This window comes from Poecilia reticulata, chromosome 1, assembly GCF_904066995.2.
Source record: "Poecilia reticulata chromosome 1, P_reticulata-male-v2, whole genome shotgun sequence".
Classification (NCBI taxonomy): Eukaryota; Metazoa; Chordata; class Actinopteri; order Cyprinodontiformes; family Poeciliidae; genus Poecilia; species Poecilia reticulata.
In genome coordinates, this window is record NC_088830.1 from 34455940 (window position 1) to 34473814 (window position 17875).

Sequence of the window (17875 nt, forward strand, 5' to 3'; positions counted from 1 at the left end):
AGCTATGCTACGTTAGCTGTTGGGAGCTAATGTTTATGTGAGCTATGCTACGTTAGCTGTTGGGAGCTAATGTTTATGTGAGCTATGCTACGTTAGCTGTTGGGAGCTAATGTTTATGTGAGCTATGCTACGTTAGCTGTTGGGAGCTAATGTTTATGTGAGCTATGCTACGTTAGCTGTTGGGAGCTAATGTTTATGTGAGCTATGCTACGTTAGCTGTTGGGAGCTAATGTTTATGTGAGCTATGCTACGTTAGCTGTTGGGAGCTAATGTTTATGTGAGCTATGCTACGTTAGCTGTTGGGAGCTAATGTTTATGTGAGCTATGCTACGTTAGCTGTTGGGAGCTAATGTTTATGTGAGCTATGCTACGTTAGCTGTTGGGAGCTAATGTTTATGTGAGCTATGCTACGTTAGCTGTTGGGAGCTAATGTTTATGTGAGCTATGCTACGTTAGCTGTTGGGAGCTAATGTTTATGTGAGCTATGCTACGTTAGCTGTTGGGAGCTAATGTTTATGTGAGCTATGCTACGTTAGCTGTTGGGAGCTAATGTTTATGTGAGCTATGCTACGTTAGCTGTTGGAAGCTAATGTTTATGTGAGCTATGCTACGTTAGCTGTTGGGAGCTAATGTTTATGTGAGCTATGCTACGTTAGCTGTTGGGAGCTAATGTTTATGTGAGCTATGCTACGTTAGCTGTTGGGAGCTAATGTTTATGTGAGCTATGCTACGTTAGCTGTTGGGAGCTAATGTTTATGTGAGCTATGCTACGTTAGCTGTTGGGAGCTAATGTTTATGTGAGCTATGCTACGTTAGCTGTTGGGAGCTAATGTTTATGTGAGCTATGCTACGTTAGCTGTTGGGAGCTAAGCTGGATTTTTATTCTCACTCTGTGGTTTAAATCTTTAATCCATTAAAAATTATCTGTGTGGTTCTTAGTTTCTGTTTTGCCCAAAAGGTTCCAATCAGATTCTTAAGTCATGTTGCTGATTGATATTTGTTTATATAGTTTGTGAAATATTCTGATTTGCCTTTTACTTTATTCACTAAGTGAATATAATTAAGTGAAATAAATGGCCTTTCGATTCTAGTTCATTGACTTTCTATGTGTATAAATAACATTTTATATTTATCTCTACACAGGACAAAATGGCCGACTGATTGGTTCTGGTGTTATTTGACTTTCTGGAGCATCAGGATCTTTCAGATCTCATCTACCTTCTGATCCGATGGAGCTGCTGCAGGAACACACTGATCCTCAGATCCAGGCATCGATCTGCAACATTTAGATACGTCCTGGTCCAACACGCCTGAATCAAATGGCTGCTTAGGTCAGTGTTTTTCAACCATTTTTGAGTCAAGGTCACTGTTTTAATTGAAAAAATCCTGAGGCACACCAAGAACTAAAAATGGAAATAAAGATCCTCTGTAGCCGCCTATATTACATATATAGTCATTCTTATCAAAGTCTCTTGAATAGGAATCAAATAAACACTAAAATGTATTTTTATCACATTTTACATTTCTTATTTCAAATTGCACTAAACGTGTCCACTTCAGAAACACACCTGAACAGTGAAACAACACTGTGGGGTTAAATTTAAAGAAGTTGTAGAAACTTCAAAGTGTTTTACAAACTAATCCACCAGCATCTTATAGCCAGAATACAGAAAATAATTATTATTCTGAAAGAAGCAACAATATTTGGGAAACATTTCACTTCATATTCACTGTTACAATATGAAGAGTTGCATGTACAAAATGTCTGTATATTTGACCACCTGGTGTGAAACCTGAGCATGTTTGGATGAAAACAGATGATTTCCTGGCAGAAACTGAAGACAAAACTCTTCCTCCACATCTTTCTCTGGTTTTAGTTTTTATAGTAACCAGATAGAGAAGCTCACTTCACAGACATGTTGTGGGAAATGGACTCATGTTCTTTCTAACTCCTGCTGAGCTTCACTGTCTTCTCCATCACTGTCGTCAGTCTTTCTAGATACGATGCTCTCACCGCAGCTACAGTGAGAGCAGCTCACTATGAATCACTGATTCAGTATGAATCACTGAATTAGTGATTCAGTATGAATCACTAATTCATACTGATGTATGAATTAGTGAACTGAATCACTAATTCATACTGATGTATGAATTAGTGATTCATACATCACTAATTCTCGTTTTAATGTAAATGCTGTGTACCTGCTGCCATCTAGTGGTGAGAACATTACATGATTACGCCGCTGCTACTGCTACAGCAGATACTCGAAGATGACATTATTTGCAGACAATTCATTTTCAAAAAATCTTTTTAAACCAATTACCGTATTTTTCGGGCTATAGAGCGCACCATACTAGCACCTTCAATTAAATAAAATAAAATAAAAACTGGAAGCTGCTCTCGGTATTCCATCAGGACCCAGCAGAGGGCAGCAGAGGGCCTCGTCCTAATAGATCTGCTGGACGCAGCCCTCCGTCTCCAAAGCCGAACCATGGTTTCGTTCACACCGAGCTTAAATGCAGCGGCTCTGTTTCCCTCCTGTAGAGCCAGATCGACAACCCTGAACTTAAAAGCTGTATGATATGAAAACATTTCTCCGTCTTGCCTGCTGCTAGCATGTGGTTGTTCTAAATGAAAATTAGCACGTTCTTCTTTTGATTTACAATTTTGACTTCTAATGACTCACTTCCTGCTAGAGAGCCCCCTGGTGGTTGAAGAAAATCCACAGAAAAGCCACAGCGGGCTACAATCCGCATGGTTCAAAGCTTAGGAAAAAAGTAGCAGCTTATAGTCCGGAAAATACGGTACCGTAGTGAAATTGAATAATTTCCACGGCACACCTGACGATCACTCACGGTACACTAGTGTGCCGCGGAACAGTGGTTGAAAAACACTGGCTTAGGACAGTCAAGTCCTCCAGAGTCGTGCTAATGACCTCTGACCTCATGATTTGACTCAGGTGTGTTAAAGAAGAGACATCTAAAGGCTGGAGGACACCGACCCTTATGACCTGGAGTTAAAGCCTGTTGTACAGTTTTCATTCACTCGTAATCACAGTGGAAACTTTACCTGTGTTCAGGTAGATGAGGAGTTTACATGGTGGCTTTACTTTAAAACCATTTTGGTTTCCATTTGTTGAAAGTAAATGACCAACATTCAGCCACAGTTTGACCTCTGGCTTTATGACAGGAAAAAGTTTGATGTCACAAATATATGATTTTAATAGACATCATTTGATTTATACTGTAGAAAGAAGTGTTTCCTGAGTAGGCCTGTCACGATTACACATTTTGCTGGACGATTAATTGTCAAAAAAATTATTGCGATAAACGATAATATTGTTTCAAGACCTTCTGACACTGATTTAATGGAAATGACTAATAATACAAGCGATTTCCTGATAGATGCACTTTATTTTCAAAAGAACAAAAATAAACAAAACAACCAGAAACAAAAATGAAACGGATTCTCAGTCTCCATTAACAAAAATTGAATAAAAAGTAAACAACATGAAGCCAAAGTGGAAATAAATACTGCATTCACCCAAAACAGTGCAGATATAAAGTCTGTATGTTGGCCTTCAGTAATCTAGATTTAAATAAGAAGACGGGAACATCCCACCACCTGACGCACGGTTCAGTCTGTGGCCCTCAGCTCTGTTAGCCTCTGTTAGCCTCTGTTAGCCTCTGTTAGCCACTGTTAGCCACTGTTAGCCACTGTTAGCCTCTGTTAGCCACTGTTAGCCACTGTTAGCCACTGTTAGCGTAGCCTTCGCTCCCTGTGCTGCCTGCTGGTCTACACTGCTGAGCTGTACTCCTATCATTAAATCTTCATCATCATCATCACCCATCTGGGTATCTGCTTCCTCTCACCAAATCATGTCAATCATCAATCACTTCTCCATTTGCATCATTCCTATAACCCACAAAGGACTAAAAGCATTAAAATTTACATAACAAATTCACTTTCTTCCTGTTTTAAACATTTCCTCCATTTGATCTAAATACAGCATTTTACAAGGATTATAAACATTTAATATTTTAATACTTTATTAATCCAGATTTCCACAGATAACCATTTTATGTTCCTTCTAAAAATCTATACTGTTTTATAAATGTTTCTTGTTCCCCATCTCTTCATAACCTATCACAAAATGTAACTGCTTTATTTTCCACATAATTTAAATATCCTTTAAATTCTGGATTCCATTTCAATCCTTTTATTTATTTACTCCCAAGATAAATAAATCTTTCACAGCTCAACATTTTTATGCACCTTTCACTATAATTTATGTTTATTCAGTTTTCTGCTTCACTTGATCAGTATGTTAATAAAATGAATGTATCCATTGTGATTTCCATCCCTGACTTTGTTCTTTGATTGGGCCCAGGACTTGGACTAGGACTTGGACTAGGACTTGGACTAGGACTTGGACTAGGACTTGGACTAGGACTAGGACTAGAAGACACCTGTTGCTGCCTCGTTGTAAGAAATGTTGTTAAAACTTTCAGCTGTTGTATTTCTGCTGCCTCTTTCCCTGCTTCACATCCTGCATATGCTACATTATGCTGACCAGTTACATTTCAACTGGACATTCATCATATGGATGATCTTTGCTTCCCTTTACACTCTGATGCAATGTGACCACATGTCTGACGTGTGAACCGGGGGGAGGGATATAAACACAAAAACTCATGAAACCAATTTTTACCTCATCAGGAACGACTTCTTGAAACTCCAGACGTTTTTTCCCCATTCACAGATTTTAACAATCTTTTCAGTCTCTGCATTTCACCACCATGTATATTTCTTGAGTTTTTCCTGGAGCGGAATACCAGTGATGACACCACGTGATATGTAAAACAGTCCCAGCGTGTCCTGGGTCTCCTCCCAGTGGGAGTCACATTTTGTTTGCATTTCATTTTAATTCATGTAAAGCACTTTGAATTGCCTTGTTGCTGAAAATGTGCTGCATAAATAAAATTACCTTAGGGAGGCGTCCTACGGTGGCCGACAGGTGCAAATGCACAGCAACAGAGAAAACATGCAAACAAAAGAGAGACGCAAACTACGGAGCCCCTGAGGGGACATGGAGAAAAAAAAAAGGAAAGAAATCCCGACTTATTATCTCGAAAGTTGGGATCTCGAGATAATAAGTCGGGATTTCTTTCCTTTTTTTCCTTCTCCATGTCCCCTCAGGGGCTCCGTAGCAAACAAATGAAATGCAGCAAACAAAAAGTGCTGAAACCGGAAGTGCTCCAGGCCACTAGGGGGAGCCTCACAACCAGCTGTGTCCAAATTCAGGCTCTGCATCCTTCAAAGCGGCAAAAGGATTTTTGCTGTATTACACTTAAATTTTATTTTTTTCCAAAGAACTTTATTTAAATGAAATCAGTAAACATCAAACAACATAATGAATAAAACACAAAGCAGCCAGAGGTGATAATTAGATGCAGACGCACATATTGAAATTGTCCTTATTTTCATTTGTAGTCTGTTATTGATATTTAGTTCCATATCTTTAATGAAAAAAGAGAAACAAGGTGTTTTATTAGCAAATTTGCATTTATGAATATAAAATGTAGCAACGTATTAGCAGGTTTATTATAGAAACGTTTAGCATCCTCTCTATGGAATCTGTAGAAACAGAATAAAACATTCATAAGGAAAAGATCTGTAAAATAATAAACCTGCTGACCAGAAGAGACGGTCAGTTTCTGGACGGCCCTCAGAAACTGCATTTCGTGTTTATGTCTCTTTTAAATGTGACCATATTGGGGTAAATTTTATAGAGAATTTTAAATGACACTTCCTTCACCTCGTTTACAATGAAGTGTTTATGGGGGTCATCCAAACTGCTTTCCAGTGAATATCTGGGATAAAACGGTAAAATGTTATAACTGGACGAGAAACAATCATTTCTTCCTGCGTATTTATTCTCTCTTTGCTTTTCCTGAACTCCAGTGAAAAACACATTTTTCCCACAGATTATTCGGTAAATATTGAACTGGCATGGTGAGATATTTTTTAACTGTTTTTTATATGTAATTTGCACACTAGAGTACAATTACTTCTGTTCAACCGTTAGAAAAGAGTTAGTGTTAAAAAAGTGAAGTTAAGCGAATATTCAATGTTTCAAATGAACCAAAATGCTTAAGATCGATGAAATGGAAATAAAAAAGCAAAAGTAAAACAGAATGGCTTGCTGAAATGTGTTTAAATATATTGCTGTTCTATGTAAAGAACGTCCGCCAAGGTCGGCCATTTTTAACACACCAATAGGTAACAGGTAGGAAAGGAAAGTCGTCAATTTCCTCCTCATTCAATGTCAAAGTTAAGGGAGCAGCTGCTAGTTGGGCAGTTGTCAAATAACGCGTTGCCGGTTGTAGCGTTAGCTTCGTTAGCTTCGTTAGCCTCATTAGCTTCGTTAGCTTCGTTAGCCTCATTAGCCTCGTTAGCTTCGTTAGCCTCATTAGCTTCGTTAGCCTCATTAGCCTCGTTAGCTTCGTTAGCCGTCTCAGACGCAGGCCTGGACTTGTCTAGTCCTCTTTTCGCTCCTTTCTGGTTCGGCATTCTGTTATAACAACTGTTATCTTGTAATGAATTAATAGTGCTAGTGTTCATTTAGTCAGGGTTTTAACGCGTTTTATGAATTTTTGTGCATATCTCGGTAGAGAGCGTCTACTCACTCCGCCATCTTGGCTGACCCCCCCATTTCCAAATGATTACACTTAAAATTACACAAAATTATTTTTTTACAATGTTTTTAGGCGAGAATGTAGATGTATAGATCTGAAATATCTGCTCGGTTCATTAATAAATCACCTGATTCCAATATTGCTCCGATGTTTTCGGACCTTCCGCTCCCGCTGCGGTAACAGCGGCTCCCCTCCCAGCTGTCCGCGGGCCGGGAGCTCCAGGTTCGGGAGCTCCAGGTTCGGGAGCTCCAGGTTCGGAGCACCGAGAGAGAACCATGTATCCCGGCGAATCGTTTTAAAAACTCCCGCTAGTTTTCTCATGAGTGGAGGTGAAACACAGATATTAAGCCAGGTAATAGTAAACTCTTTTCGTTCACTAAAGTATTTAATTTATTCCTGAGCAAATGGGTCTGACTGATTAAAGCTAAGCTTTGCTGCATTTCATTTGTGCGCATGTTTTCTCTGTTGCTGCGCATTTGCACCTGTCGGCCACCGTAGCGTCCAGGAGGCATCCTGACCAGATGCCTGGTCCTCAACTGGCTCCTCTCGACGTGGAGCAGCAGCGGCTCTACTCTGAGTCCCTCCCGGATGACCGAGCTTCTCTCTAAGGAGAGCCCAGCCACCCTGCGGAGGAGGAAACCCATTTGTATCCGGGATCTGGTTCTTTCACCCTGAAGCCTTTGCTTTGTGACCCAGCTGCCTGGTGCAGCTCCCGCTTCACTGCAGCCAGTCTGTCTGTTGATCAGGACAAATCATTCGTGATGTTGTCAAATATTTTGGAATTGCTTAGAAAGGTGGATCAAATCGAAAATGTCACTTGCTGAATCTATTTCTAGAGATTTGGTAACTTTTGGAGTGTTATTGAAAAACAAAACAATAGAACTCTGCTGTAACCTAACATTTTGTTTGGCTAAATTCTTTATTCATAGAGTGCTGAGATCATGCCCAGTTTTAACATTTTTTAATCTGAATTCCAGTTATATTTGAAATCTCTGAAATGTATTGAGTTATTTGAGTTAACCTGACTGAATTATTAATGGAATTGCCCACCGATGTATGTTAATCCTAACATATGAATCCCCTTGTTGCTACTTTAGTTATCATTTTATTTTTATATATTGTATTATCTGCCTCCACTACGCCCTCTACTGTTGTAATTGCCTTACTTGTTTGTACTTACTTTGTTTAAATAAAGTTTTTTTAAAAAATAGCCTGCTTACGTCCCTTACATACGTCATCTAGGCGACACGTGGGCTAGCTAGTGTTAGCAGTTAGTTGAGCTTGTGGCGGGTCGTCTTTTAACCTGATTCACCGAATTTCAGCCGAAGCAGAAACCCGCATATCGATGGCTGCTGCCGGGGTACAGGCAAGGAAGAGGCTCCTAAAGGAGGAGGACATGACCAAGGTGGAGTTTGAGACCAGCGAGGAGGTGGATGTTACCCCCACCTTCGACACGATGGGTCTCCGGGAGGACCTGCTCCGCGGGATATACGCCTACGGTACGATCGGGGCTGGTCTGCGGCCTGCTGTGGAGTTAGCTCGGGATGCTAATGCTAAGGTTCTTTTTCTGGTGAAATTGGTCAATCTGCAGGAAACCAAACCTCTAGGAACCGGGTTAAAGACGGATGAACAGTAGATATTCTGGTGGAAGGAAAAGTTATTAATTTGTGCGGACCCTCTGCGGAGGAGGGTGGGTCGGAAAAACCCGCTCCGCTAACATCGCGGTTCGGACAAATCGCTGTTTGGTCCTGGGTGCCGGAGAACAGGGGCTGCTTCTGCCGATAACCAGGGACCGACTCCCCGTAGCATGTTGGGACCAGCGTCGCTGCTGTGAAATTGGCAGAAATTTCACCGGAGTCTGGCGGGAACACCGCAGCACTAACAGACGGAGGCAGGCCGGGGGTCCCGGTACAGCTAGCATCAGGACTCTGGGAGCTAACGCTGCGTTCAGCTGTTTCTGGTTGGAAGGAGGAAACCTGGTGGAGTTTGCTTTGGTGCTAACTAGCGTTAGCAGCTTGTTTTGGTGCTAACTGGCGTTAGCAGCTTGTTTTGGTGCTAGCTGGCGTTAGCAGCGTGTTTTGGTGCTAACTGGCGTTAGCAGCGTGTTTTGGTGCTAACTGGCGTTAGCAGCTTGTTTTGGTGCTAGCTGGCGTTAGCAGCGTGTTTTGGTGCTAACTGGCGTTAGCAGCGTGTTTTGGTGCTAACTGGCGTTAGCAGCTTGTTTTGGTGCTAGCTGGCGTTAGCAGCTTGTTTTGGTGCTAACTGGCGTTAGCAGCGTGCTTTGGTGCTAGCTGGCGTTAGCAGCTTGTTTTGGTGCTAACTGGCGTTAGCAGCGTGTTTTGGTGCTAACTGGCGTTAGCAGCTTGTTTTGGTGCTAACTGGCGTTAGCAGCGTGTTTTGGTGCTAGCTGGCGTTAGCAGCTTGTTTTGGTGCTAACTGGCGTTAGCAGCGTGTTTTGGTGCTAACTGGCGTTAGCAGCGTGTTTTGGTGCTAACTGGCGTTAGCAGCTTGTTTTGGTGCTAACTGGCGTTAGCAGCGTGTTTTGGTGCTAACTGGCGTTAGCAGCGTGCTTTGGTGCTAACTGGCGTTAGCAGCGTGTTTTGGTGCTAACTGGCGTTAGCAGCGTGTTTTGGTGCTAACTGGCGTTAGCAGCGTGCTTTGGTGCTAACTGGCGTTAGCAGCGTGTTTTGGTGCTAGCTGGCGTTAGCAGCGTGTTTTGGTGCTAGCTGGCGTTAGCAGCTTGTTTTGGTGCTAACTGGCGTTAGCAGCGTGCTTTGGTGCTAACTGGCGTTAGCAGCGTGTTTTGGTGCTAACTGGCGTTAGCAGCTTGTTTTGGTGCTAACTGGCGTTAGCAGCGTGTTTTGGTGCTAACTGGCGTTAGCAGCGTGTTTTGGTGCTAACTGGCGTTAGCAGCGTGTTTTGGTGCTAACTGGCGTTAGCAGCTTGTTTTGGTGCTAACTGGCGTTAGCAGCGTGCTTTGGTGCTAACTGGCGTTAGCAGCGTGTTTTGGTGCTAGCTGGCGTTAGCAGCTTGTTTTGGTGCTAACTGGCGTTAGCAGCGTGTTTTGGTGCTAACTGGCGTTAGCAGCGTGTTTTGGTGCTAACTGGCGTTAGCAGCTTGTTTTGGTGCTAACTGGCGTTAGCAGCGTGTTTTGGTGCTAACTGGCGTTAGCAGCGTGTTTTGGTGCTAACTGGCGTTAGCAGCGTGCTTTGGTGCTAACTGGCGTTAGCAGCGTGTTTTGGTGCTAACTGGCGTTAGCAGCGTGTTTTGGTGCTAACTGGCGTTAGCAGCGTGCTTTGGTGCTAACTGGCGTTAGCAGCGTGTTTTGGTGCTAGCTGGCGTTAGCAGCGTGTTTTGGTGCTAGCTGGCGTTAGCAGCTTGTTTTGGTGCTAACTGGCGTTAGCAGCGTGCTTTGGTGCTAACTGGCGTTAGCAGGGACAGAATATTTACTGTCCAGATGTTAAATGATGCTAAAGCACGGTGTGGACCATAGACTGGACCTGACTGGTTTTGGTTCCAGTCTTGGTCTTGGTTCTGGTTCTGCTTCTAGTCTTGGTTCCGGGTCTAGTCTTGGTTCTGGTTTTAGTTCTAGTTGAAGTTCTGGTTCTACTCTTGGTCCTGGTTCTGACCCGGTTCTGTGTTCCAGGCTTCGAGAAGCCGTCGGCCATCCAGCAGAGAGCCATCAAGCAGATTATCAAAGGCCGTGATGTCATCGCTCAGTAAGACGCCCGGCTCATCGCCGCCGCCCGTCGTCATGGTGACCAACGCCGCTGACTAACGCTGCTCTTCGCTCTGCAGGTCTCAGTCTGGGACGGGGAAAACCGCCACCTTCTGCATCTCTGTGCTGCAGTGTTTGGACATCCAGGTCAGTGACCCGGTTCCGACCCGGTTCCGTCTCGGCCCGGTTCCGTCTCGGCCCGGTTCCGACCCGTTTGCTCTCTCTGCAGGTGAGGGAGACCCAAGCTCTGATTCTGGCTCCGACTCGGGAGCTGGCGGGACAGATCCAGAAGGTAGGTCCGCCTCTTCCAGGTGAGTGTTGTCTGTGACGCGCTCTGATTGGCCGATGGTCTCACCTGCGCAGGTGCTGCTGGCGCTGGGCGACTACATGAACGTCCAGTGCCACTCCTGCATCGGCGGCACCAACGTGGGCGAGGACATCAGGAAGCTGGACTACGGGCAGCACGTGGTGGCCGGAACGCCGGGACGCGTCTTCGGTGAGTCTGGGAGCGGGCGGAGCTTCCGCCGAGGCCCCGCCCCCTCTGACCGCTCACCTGTTCCTGCAGACATGATCCGGCGCCGCAGCTTGAGAACCCGAGCCATCAAGATGCTAGTTTTGGATGAAGCCGACGAGATGCTGAACAAAGGTGGGTGAGGGAGAACCGTTAGCACGCTAACTGCTGCTGTCCCTCCATGCTAATCCATGCTAACTGCTGCTGTCCCTCCATGCTAATCCATGCTAACTGCTGCTGTCCCTCCATGCTAATCCATGCTAACTGCTGCTGTCCCTCCATGCTAAATCCATGCTAACTGCTGCTGTCCCTCCATGCTAATCCATGCTAACTGCTGCTGTCCCTCCATGCTAATCCATGCTAACTGCTGCTGTCCCTCCATGCTAATCCATGCTAACGGCGGCTGTCCCTCCATGCTAACCCCATGCTAACTGCTGCTGTCCCTCCATGCTAATCCATGCTAACGGCGGCTGTCCCTCCATGCTAACTGAGACTGTCCCTCCATGCTAATCCATGCTAACGGCGGCTGTCCCGCAGGGTTCAAGGAGCAGATCTACGATGTGTACCGCTACCTGCCTCCTGCCACCCAGGTGGTTCTGATCAGCGCCACGCTGCCTCATGAGATCCTGGAGATGACCAACAAGTTCATGACCGACCCGATTCGGATCCTGGTCAAGCGGTGAGTCTGAAACTGGGCCGGTTCTGATGATTTGGCACTAGGACTTTGCAGTTGGGTCATTGCTGAACCAGAACTGTGATGCAGACCAGCACTGGGTCAGAACTGGTTCTGGTCCGATTGGAACTTGTTAAATCTGGTTAAATGAGTGAAAAGTATCTGTGTAGAAGCGATAAGTTGGTTCCTGCTTCCTCCTGCTTCGTTTCAGGCGGTAAAACGAATCGACTCCGTTTCTCTCAGGTTGCAGATTATTTTCCTGCTCCAGGTTTGATGGTTTGATGGTCTTGAGAGGCGGGGTCATTAAATCCCAAAAGGTTTTTACTGCGCGCTTTTATCCCCTGCTGACGGTCAAACCAGAACCGGGTCCAGGTGATTGATGTTGTAACGAGCTCTGAGCTGCGATGGCGGTTAGCTGGGAGATCTGGGTCGCATATTCCTCCTGCTGAACCAGAACCAGTTCCAGCTCCTCTGGTTCTGGAACAAACTGAGAACCTGAGATGATCAGAACCTGCTTGTTCTGTTGGACATGGACTGACCCAGCTCCTTTCCCTCAGTGATGAGCTGACCCTGGAGGGCATCAAGCAGTTCTTCGTCGCCGTGGAGAGAGAGGAGTGGAAGTTTGACACCCTGTGTGACCTTTACGACACGCTGACCATCACACAGGCCGTCATCTTCTGCAACACCAAGAGGAAGGTCAGACACACGCACACTGCTGCCGTTTAGTGGTCGCTATGGTGACCAGAGAGCAAAGAAAATTTCACGGAGGCAGAGGCTGAAATATTTCTGGTTGCCACGGAGACCTGAAATGCAGTTTACCCCACGTTTCTTTACATCCAGAAATTGGGCTCATTAAGACTTTTGTTTACCTTCCCATCCATAGCAGCAGAGCCGCTAGCAGAGCAGCTAGCAGAGCAGCTAGCAGAGCCGCTAGCAGAGCCGCTAGCAGAGCAGCTAGCAGAGCAGCTAGCAGAGCCGCTAGCAGAGCAGCTAGCAGAGCCGCTAGCAGAGCCGCTAGCAGAGCCGCTAGCAGAGCAGCTAGCAGAGCAGCTAGCAGAGCTGCTAGCAGAGCCGCTAGCAGAGCCGCTAGCAGAGCGACATCTGAAATGTCAGGATTATTTAATCAAATCTCTGCAGTAAAGCAAAAACACTAAAAAAAAGGACAAAAAAATCCCTTTTTCCTCACATTTCCACACAAAGAACAGAACATTCAGTCTGTTGGGTTTATTTTGTAATTGTGGTAGATTAGCTACTGCTATTAGCTAAGCTAACATTGTGGTGGATTAGCTAATTAGTTTATTTTTAAACCAAATTCCACAGCATATCTACACGTTGTAGGTGTCAAACTCAAGCTAGCATAACTGAGCTACTCCCGCCTCCCTCCATGTTTTTCCTGACCTTGTGATACTTATCATAGCGTAGGAAAGCGTCCCATTGATTTGATATTTAGCTAAAGTATGATATTTCAGACGTGCAAACAGCCAGCAGCTGTTTGCACGTCTGACCTCACGCTGCATCAGATCCGTGGAATATTAACGAAGCGCCCCCTGCAGGCTATCGTGGGGTACAGCGTCAGTATGGACCAACACCTGTTGGGAAACGTAGTTAGCCTGTTTCTGCCGCAGGTGGACTGGCTGACGGAGAAGATGAGGGAGGCGAACTTCACCGTGTCGTCGATGCACGGAGACATGCCGCAGAAAGAGAGAGAGTCCATCATGAAGGAGTTCAGGTCCGGCGCCAGGTGAGACTGGGAGGAGAATGAGGCAGAGGGGGGAGACTGGTAGACCTGTCCCCACTGACCTGTGTCCCCCGTGTCCCCAGCCGGGTCCTGATCTCCACAGACGTGTGGGCGCGCGGTCTGGACGTCCCCCAGGTGTCGCTAATCATCAACTACGACCTGCCCAACAACCGAGAGCTCTACATCCACAGGTAGGCCGCGGCTGCTGCAGAGCAGGTGTGAGGCTCTGACGGGTTCTGATTGGTCATGTGGCCCGTTGTCTCTCCCAGGATTGGCCGGTCAGGCCGATACGGCAGGAAGGGCGTGGCCATCAACTTTGTGAAAAACGACGACATCCGGATCCTGCGGGACATCGAGCAGTACTACTCGACCCAGATCGACGAGATGCCCATGAATGGTACCGGCCCGTTTCCATGGCAACACTGATGGCTCTGCTCCGATTCCACATTAATGCCTTGTCTGGTTTTCTCTGCAGTGGCGGACCTGATCTGACCTGATGACGTCACAGCCCCGCCCCTTCCTGTTTACTTCATCGGCCCTTCGGTTGCTTCCTGTTTTACCTGTTGTACCTGTCCAGGTGACGTTCACTGTTGAACGTCAGCTGTTTTTGTAAATAAACTTGCTTTGGTTTCATGTTTGGCTGACATCCCGTTTCCATGGAAATGCTCCACAGCTGCTGCAGCGCCCCCTGACTGCAGGAGGAGGAACCAACATGCACACAAATTTGTTGAAATATTTTTAAATGAAAAGAAAAACATGAAAAATCCAGATTTCATGAACAGACACTGAACGCATCAGGGAGGCGGAGCTCTGTGGATCAGGCTCCGCCTCCCAACAGTTTAACACTTAAAAACTTTAGTATTTCATTTATAGCACAGGAAGTAATGTGCTGCTAGCAGGAAGTGATGTCATTGTGGTGGAGGGACTTCACTATATTGGAGAAAAGGAAGTGATGTCAGGGAGCAGGAAGTTAAAGCTGCGACCAATCAGATGAAACTTCCTGTACGTGAGAGCCAATGAATGACCAGCAACGGTTTACAAAAGAGTGTTCTGATTGGTCCATCGACAAGGTGAACTCTGGCCGACCTACGGCTCTCTGCGGATGAACCAGATCTCGTTGCGGCGCTGCGGCGCTCCAGGATTGTCGTACACAGCGACTATGTAGCGGTCGCCATGGACACCGGGGTCACCGGGGTCGAGCAGCTCCCGCAGGACGCGTATCTGCCAGCCCACCGTCTGCTCCGTGGTCGTCCCGTAAAACGTCCTGCACGTAATCAGAGTCAGGGGCGGGTCAGCTGACGTCCCGCAGCAGAAGGGGCGGGGCTTACCTTGCAATCACTCTGATTGGCTCCCGGTAGGTGACGCTGATGTCTGGGTCGATGGAGCGCGGCGCGCTACTCTGGAACTCTGAGGGAAGGAAGAAGGCCGTCTCCACATTCTTCTCAAACGTCTCGCCGTCCTCCATCACCTGGACGCTGCTGACCACAGGTACGGTCATGCCCAAGTAGCGCCCTGCGACCACAGAGATGCTGTGATGTCATCGCGTGCGCCAGCTGACAGGTATGAAGGCGGGGCCTCACCTGCAGAGTTCTCCTTGCAGATGAAGCGCATCAGCTTCATGAAGGCGAGGGAGATGCTCTGTTCGTACAGATCCTCGCTGCGCCGCGCGCTGACCCAGAACCCGGCCGGGTACCGCCGCTCCTCGTACAGAACCTCGCCCATCTGGACACACACAGGCCGTCACCATGGCAACAGCTGCACAGAACCAGGGGTCCCCATTACGGTCGGTACCTTCTCATGGCGGGCGATCAGGACGAAGGACAGCGGCTCCCTCTGCTGGCGGTTCCGGGTCATTTCCTGGATCGGCCCGGTCATTTCTGGAACAGAGAGAAAGCAGGCCTCTGATTGGATGACGGTTTGGCCCCGCCCCCTCAGCAGGCCTCTGATTGGATGATGGTTTGGCCCCGCCCCCTCAACAGGCCTCTGGTTGGATGAGGGTTTGGCCCCGCCCCCTCAGCAGGCCTCTGATTGGATGAGGGTTTGGCCCCGCCCCCTCAACAGGCCTCTGATTGGATGAGGGTTTGGCCCCGCCCCCTCAACAGGCCTCTGATTGGATGAGGGTTTGGCCCCGCCCCCTCAGCAGGCCTCTGATTGGATGAGGGTTTGGCCCCGCCCCCTCAGCAGGCCTCTGATTGGATGAGGGTTTGGCCCCGCCCCCTCAACAGGCCTCTGATTGGATGAGGGTTTGGCCCCGCCCCCTCACCTGTAGGAACGGACACCTGGTGGGTGCTGGCCACCGCCTGCCAGTGGCTCAGCAGGCCGTCCTCGTCCCCCATTGGCTCGACGTTGTCGGTGATGTCATCGTCCAGCTGCTCGTCGTCCAATCCCTCCAGGTCATCCAGTGAGATCAAAGCCATGACGGCAGCGCACCGGACCTGCGGACCGGACAGAACCAGAACCAGAACCATCAGAGGAGGTGACCCGGACCAGCCAATCAGATCCCTCCACCTGCTGCAGTACGTCACCTGACCAGCAGGGGGCGCCACGCGACCGACCAGAACCAGAACCTCTGGGTTCAGATCCCTTTGGACCAAAACTTCTGGATCGGTTCTGTTTAACGGTCGGGTCAGAACCTCTTGAGTTCCGATCACAATAATCTGTGACGTCACGAGCTATGAAACGCTCTTAACCGTAAATCGCTCTGACGTCACACCCTGACCTTTAATGTGACCCCTCCCCTCCCCGGCTTCAACATCTTCTGACCCGGTACCGAAGTTTCGGCCCAGGCTGGTTTACTATGTCAGCACAAAACCTGAACCGGACCAGGTTCGGTTCAGCCGGACTGGATCGAAACAGAAAGTAGGTCACGGACGGACCGGGTCCAAACAGAACCAAACTCGCTGCGAACTCCGTTCAGTGATGGTTCCGAGATTCTGCTGCCTCTACAGGCAGACAGAGCCGGTCCAAACACGAATGGAACCGAACCGGAGAGGGTTCTGTGCAGATTAGCTCCGTTAGCAGCAGGTTCGGACCACCGGCAGCACCGAACCGGACCGCTGCTGAGCCCGGAGCTGGGCGGGTTCGCTTACCGGGTTCTGGTCGCACCTGTTCCTCAGGTGAGTTCGGAGTTCCGACGGTCCAAACGGTGCAGAAGCTTCTCTGCTTCCGGCTGCTGGTCTGCGCCAAGACTTTCAGAATAAAAGCCTGACGTCAGCAGCTGAGTTTAGAACTGATCTGAGTCGAACCGAACCACGTGACCCGTTTATAGACATGACGTCATATTATAGCAGAACCTTCTCGGGGTTCTGCCGGTCAAACCGAACTGGGTTCTGCTGTTTAGAACTCCAGAAGCGGTTCTGCTGGGACAACAGAACCGAATCAGAACCTAAAGCTGCAGGTAAGTTTTCATCATCTTGGATCTCAGCTCAGCTCCTCCTCTCTGCAGAACCAGAACCGATCCAGAACTGGTTCTGTTAGAGCTTCAGACATCGCCAGCTGATTGTTTTGGTTTGTTCTTTGGACTTTTATTTCTCCAGAACCTTTAACGGGTCAGAAACTTAATCCATCTGGTTCTGTTACAGAAAACTTCAGTTTGGATCGACCAGAACCCTGGTGGTTGGGTTGGAACTGGTTCTGGTTCTGCCTGCTCATCTCTAGATGATCATGATTGGACCTGTTTCCCTCTGGACTGGGTCCACCAGAACCAGGAGTTCTCAGGTTCTGACCCGGCTGACATTCATTATCTGGCATAATTAGATGAAAACTGAAGCTGCAGAGAAATGGAAAGTTCTGGTTCTGACCCATAATACAGCTGCTTAAACCCATTTAGTTGCTGTGATGGTTCTGGAAGCCCAGGAGACGTCTGCAGGTTCTGTTGGACCAGAGGTGGTATTCATGCTGGGTTCTGGTTCTGATTCTAAATGGTCAGAAGGAGCGACATCAGTCAGAACCGGTACACGACCCTGGTTGTGGGTCGGTCCAGATCCTGGTTCTCATCTGTGGCTTCAGAACCAGTCAGAATCCCTGCAGGTACCAGAGAGCAGGTCGGACCCGATCCAATTAGGCGGCGACTCCGCCCCCTTTTGGTGGGAAAAGCTTCTCCTGGAGGTGCTGCTGCTCTATGGAGTGAGAATGGTGTCAAAGTATCCAACCCTACAGAAATCCAGCTTAGCTCCCAACAGCTAACGTAGCATAGCTCACATAAACATTAGCTCCCAACAGCTAACGTAGCATAGCTCACATAAACATTAGCTCCCAACAGCTAACGTAGCATAGCTCACATAAACATTAGCTCCCAACAGCTAACGTAAGCATAGCTCACATAAACATTAGCTCCCAACAGCTAACGTAGCATAGCTCACATAAACATTAGCTTCCAACAGCTAACGTAGCATAGCTCACATAAACATTAGCTCCCAACAGCTAACGTAGCATAGCTCACATAAACATTAGCTCCCAACAGCTAACGTAGCATAGCTCACATAAACATTAGCTCCCAACAGCTAACGTAGCATAGCTCACATAAACATTAGCTCC

At 47.4% G+C, this 17875-nt stretch overlaps 3 protein-coding genes across 4 annotated transcripts in view; 2 read left to right on the forward strand and 1 right to left on the reverse strand.

The window, feature by feature from the left end:
• The first annotated feature begins 7925 nt into the window (after positions 1–7925).
• eif4a3 (eukaryotic translation initiation factor 4A3) lies at positions 7926–13972 on the forward strand. The gene is made up of 12 exons (XM_008420765.3): positions 7926–8198; positions 10346–10418; positions 10498–10564; positions 10647–10709; positions 10781–10913; positions 10983–11063; positions 11466–11607; positions 12159–12297; positions 13227–13342; positions 13423–13530; positions 13609–13736; positions 13815–13972. The coding sequence occupies exons 1-12, from the start codon at positions 8045–8047 to the stop codon at positions 13829–13831; spliced, it is 1221 nt and encodes a 406-aa protein (XP_008418987.1). The 5' UTR covers positions 7926–8044; the 3' UTR covers positions 13832–13972.
• A 90-nt stretch (positions 13973–14062) lies between these two features.
• The window catches only part of soul4 (heme-binding protein soul4), a 7134-nt gene continuing 3321 nt past the window's right edge, over positions 14063–17875 (reverse strand). The window contains exons 1-6 of one of the 2 annotated variants that reach the window (XM_008420781.3): positions 16429–16567; positions 15603–15774; positions 15131–15216; positions 14920–15061; positions 14668–14851; positions 14063–14603 (exon numbers count right to left, since the gene is read on the reverse strand). In XM_008420781.3, coding sequence (XP_008419003.1) covers positions 14426–14603; positions 14668–14851; positions 14920–15061; positions 15131–15216; positions 15603–15756 — 744 coding nt within the window. In that variant the 5' untranslated portion in view covers positions 15757–15774; positions 16429–16567 and the 3' untranslated portion in view covers positions 14063–14425. Of the gene's footprint in view, positions 14604–14667; positions 14852–14919; positions 15062–15130; positions 15217–15602; positions 15775–16428; positions 16568–17875 lie in introns of those variants that run through there. The other variant, XM_081612348.1, reaches the window with a different exon arrangement.
• The window catches only part of tmem178a (transmembrane protein 178a), a 20567-nt gene continuing 19411 nt past the window's right edge, over positions 16720–17875 (forward strand). The window contains exon 1 of the mRNA XM_081612341.1: positions 16720–16736. The gene's annotated coding sequence lies outside the window, so the exon portion shown is untranslated. The remainder of the gene's footprint in view (positions 16737–17875) is intronic.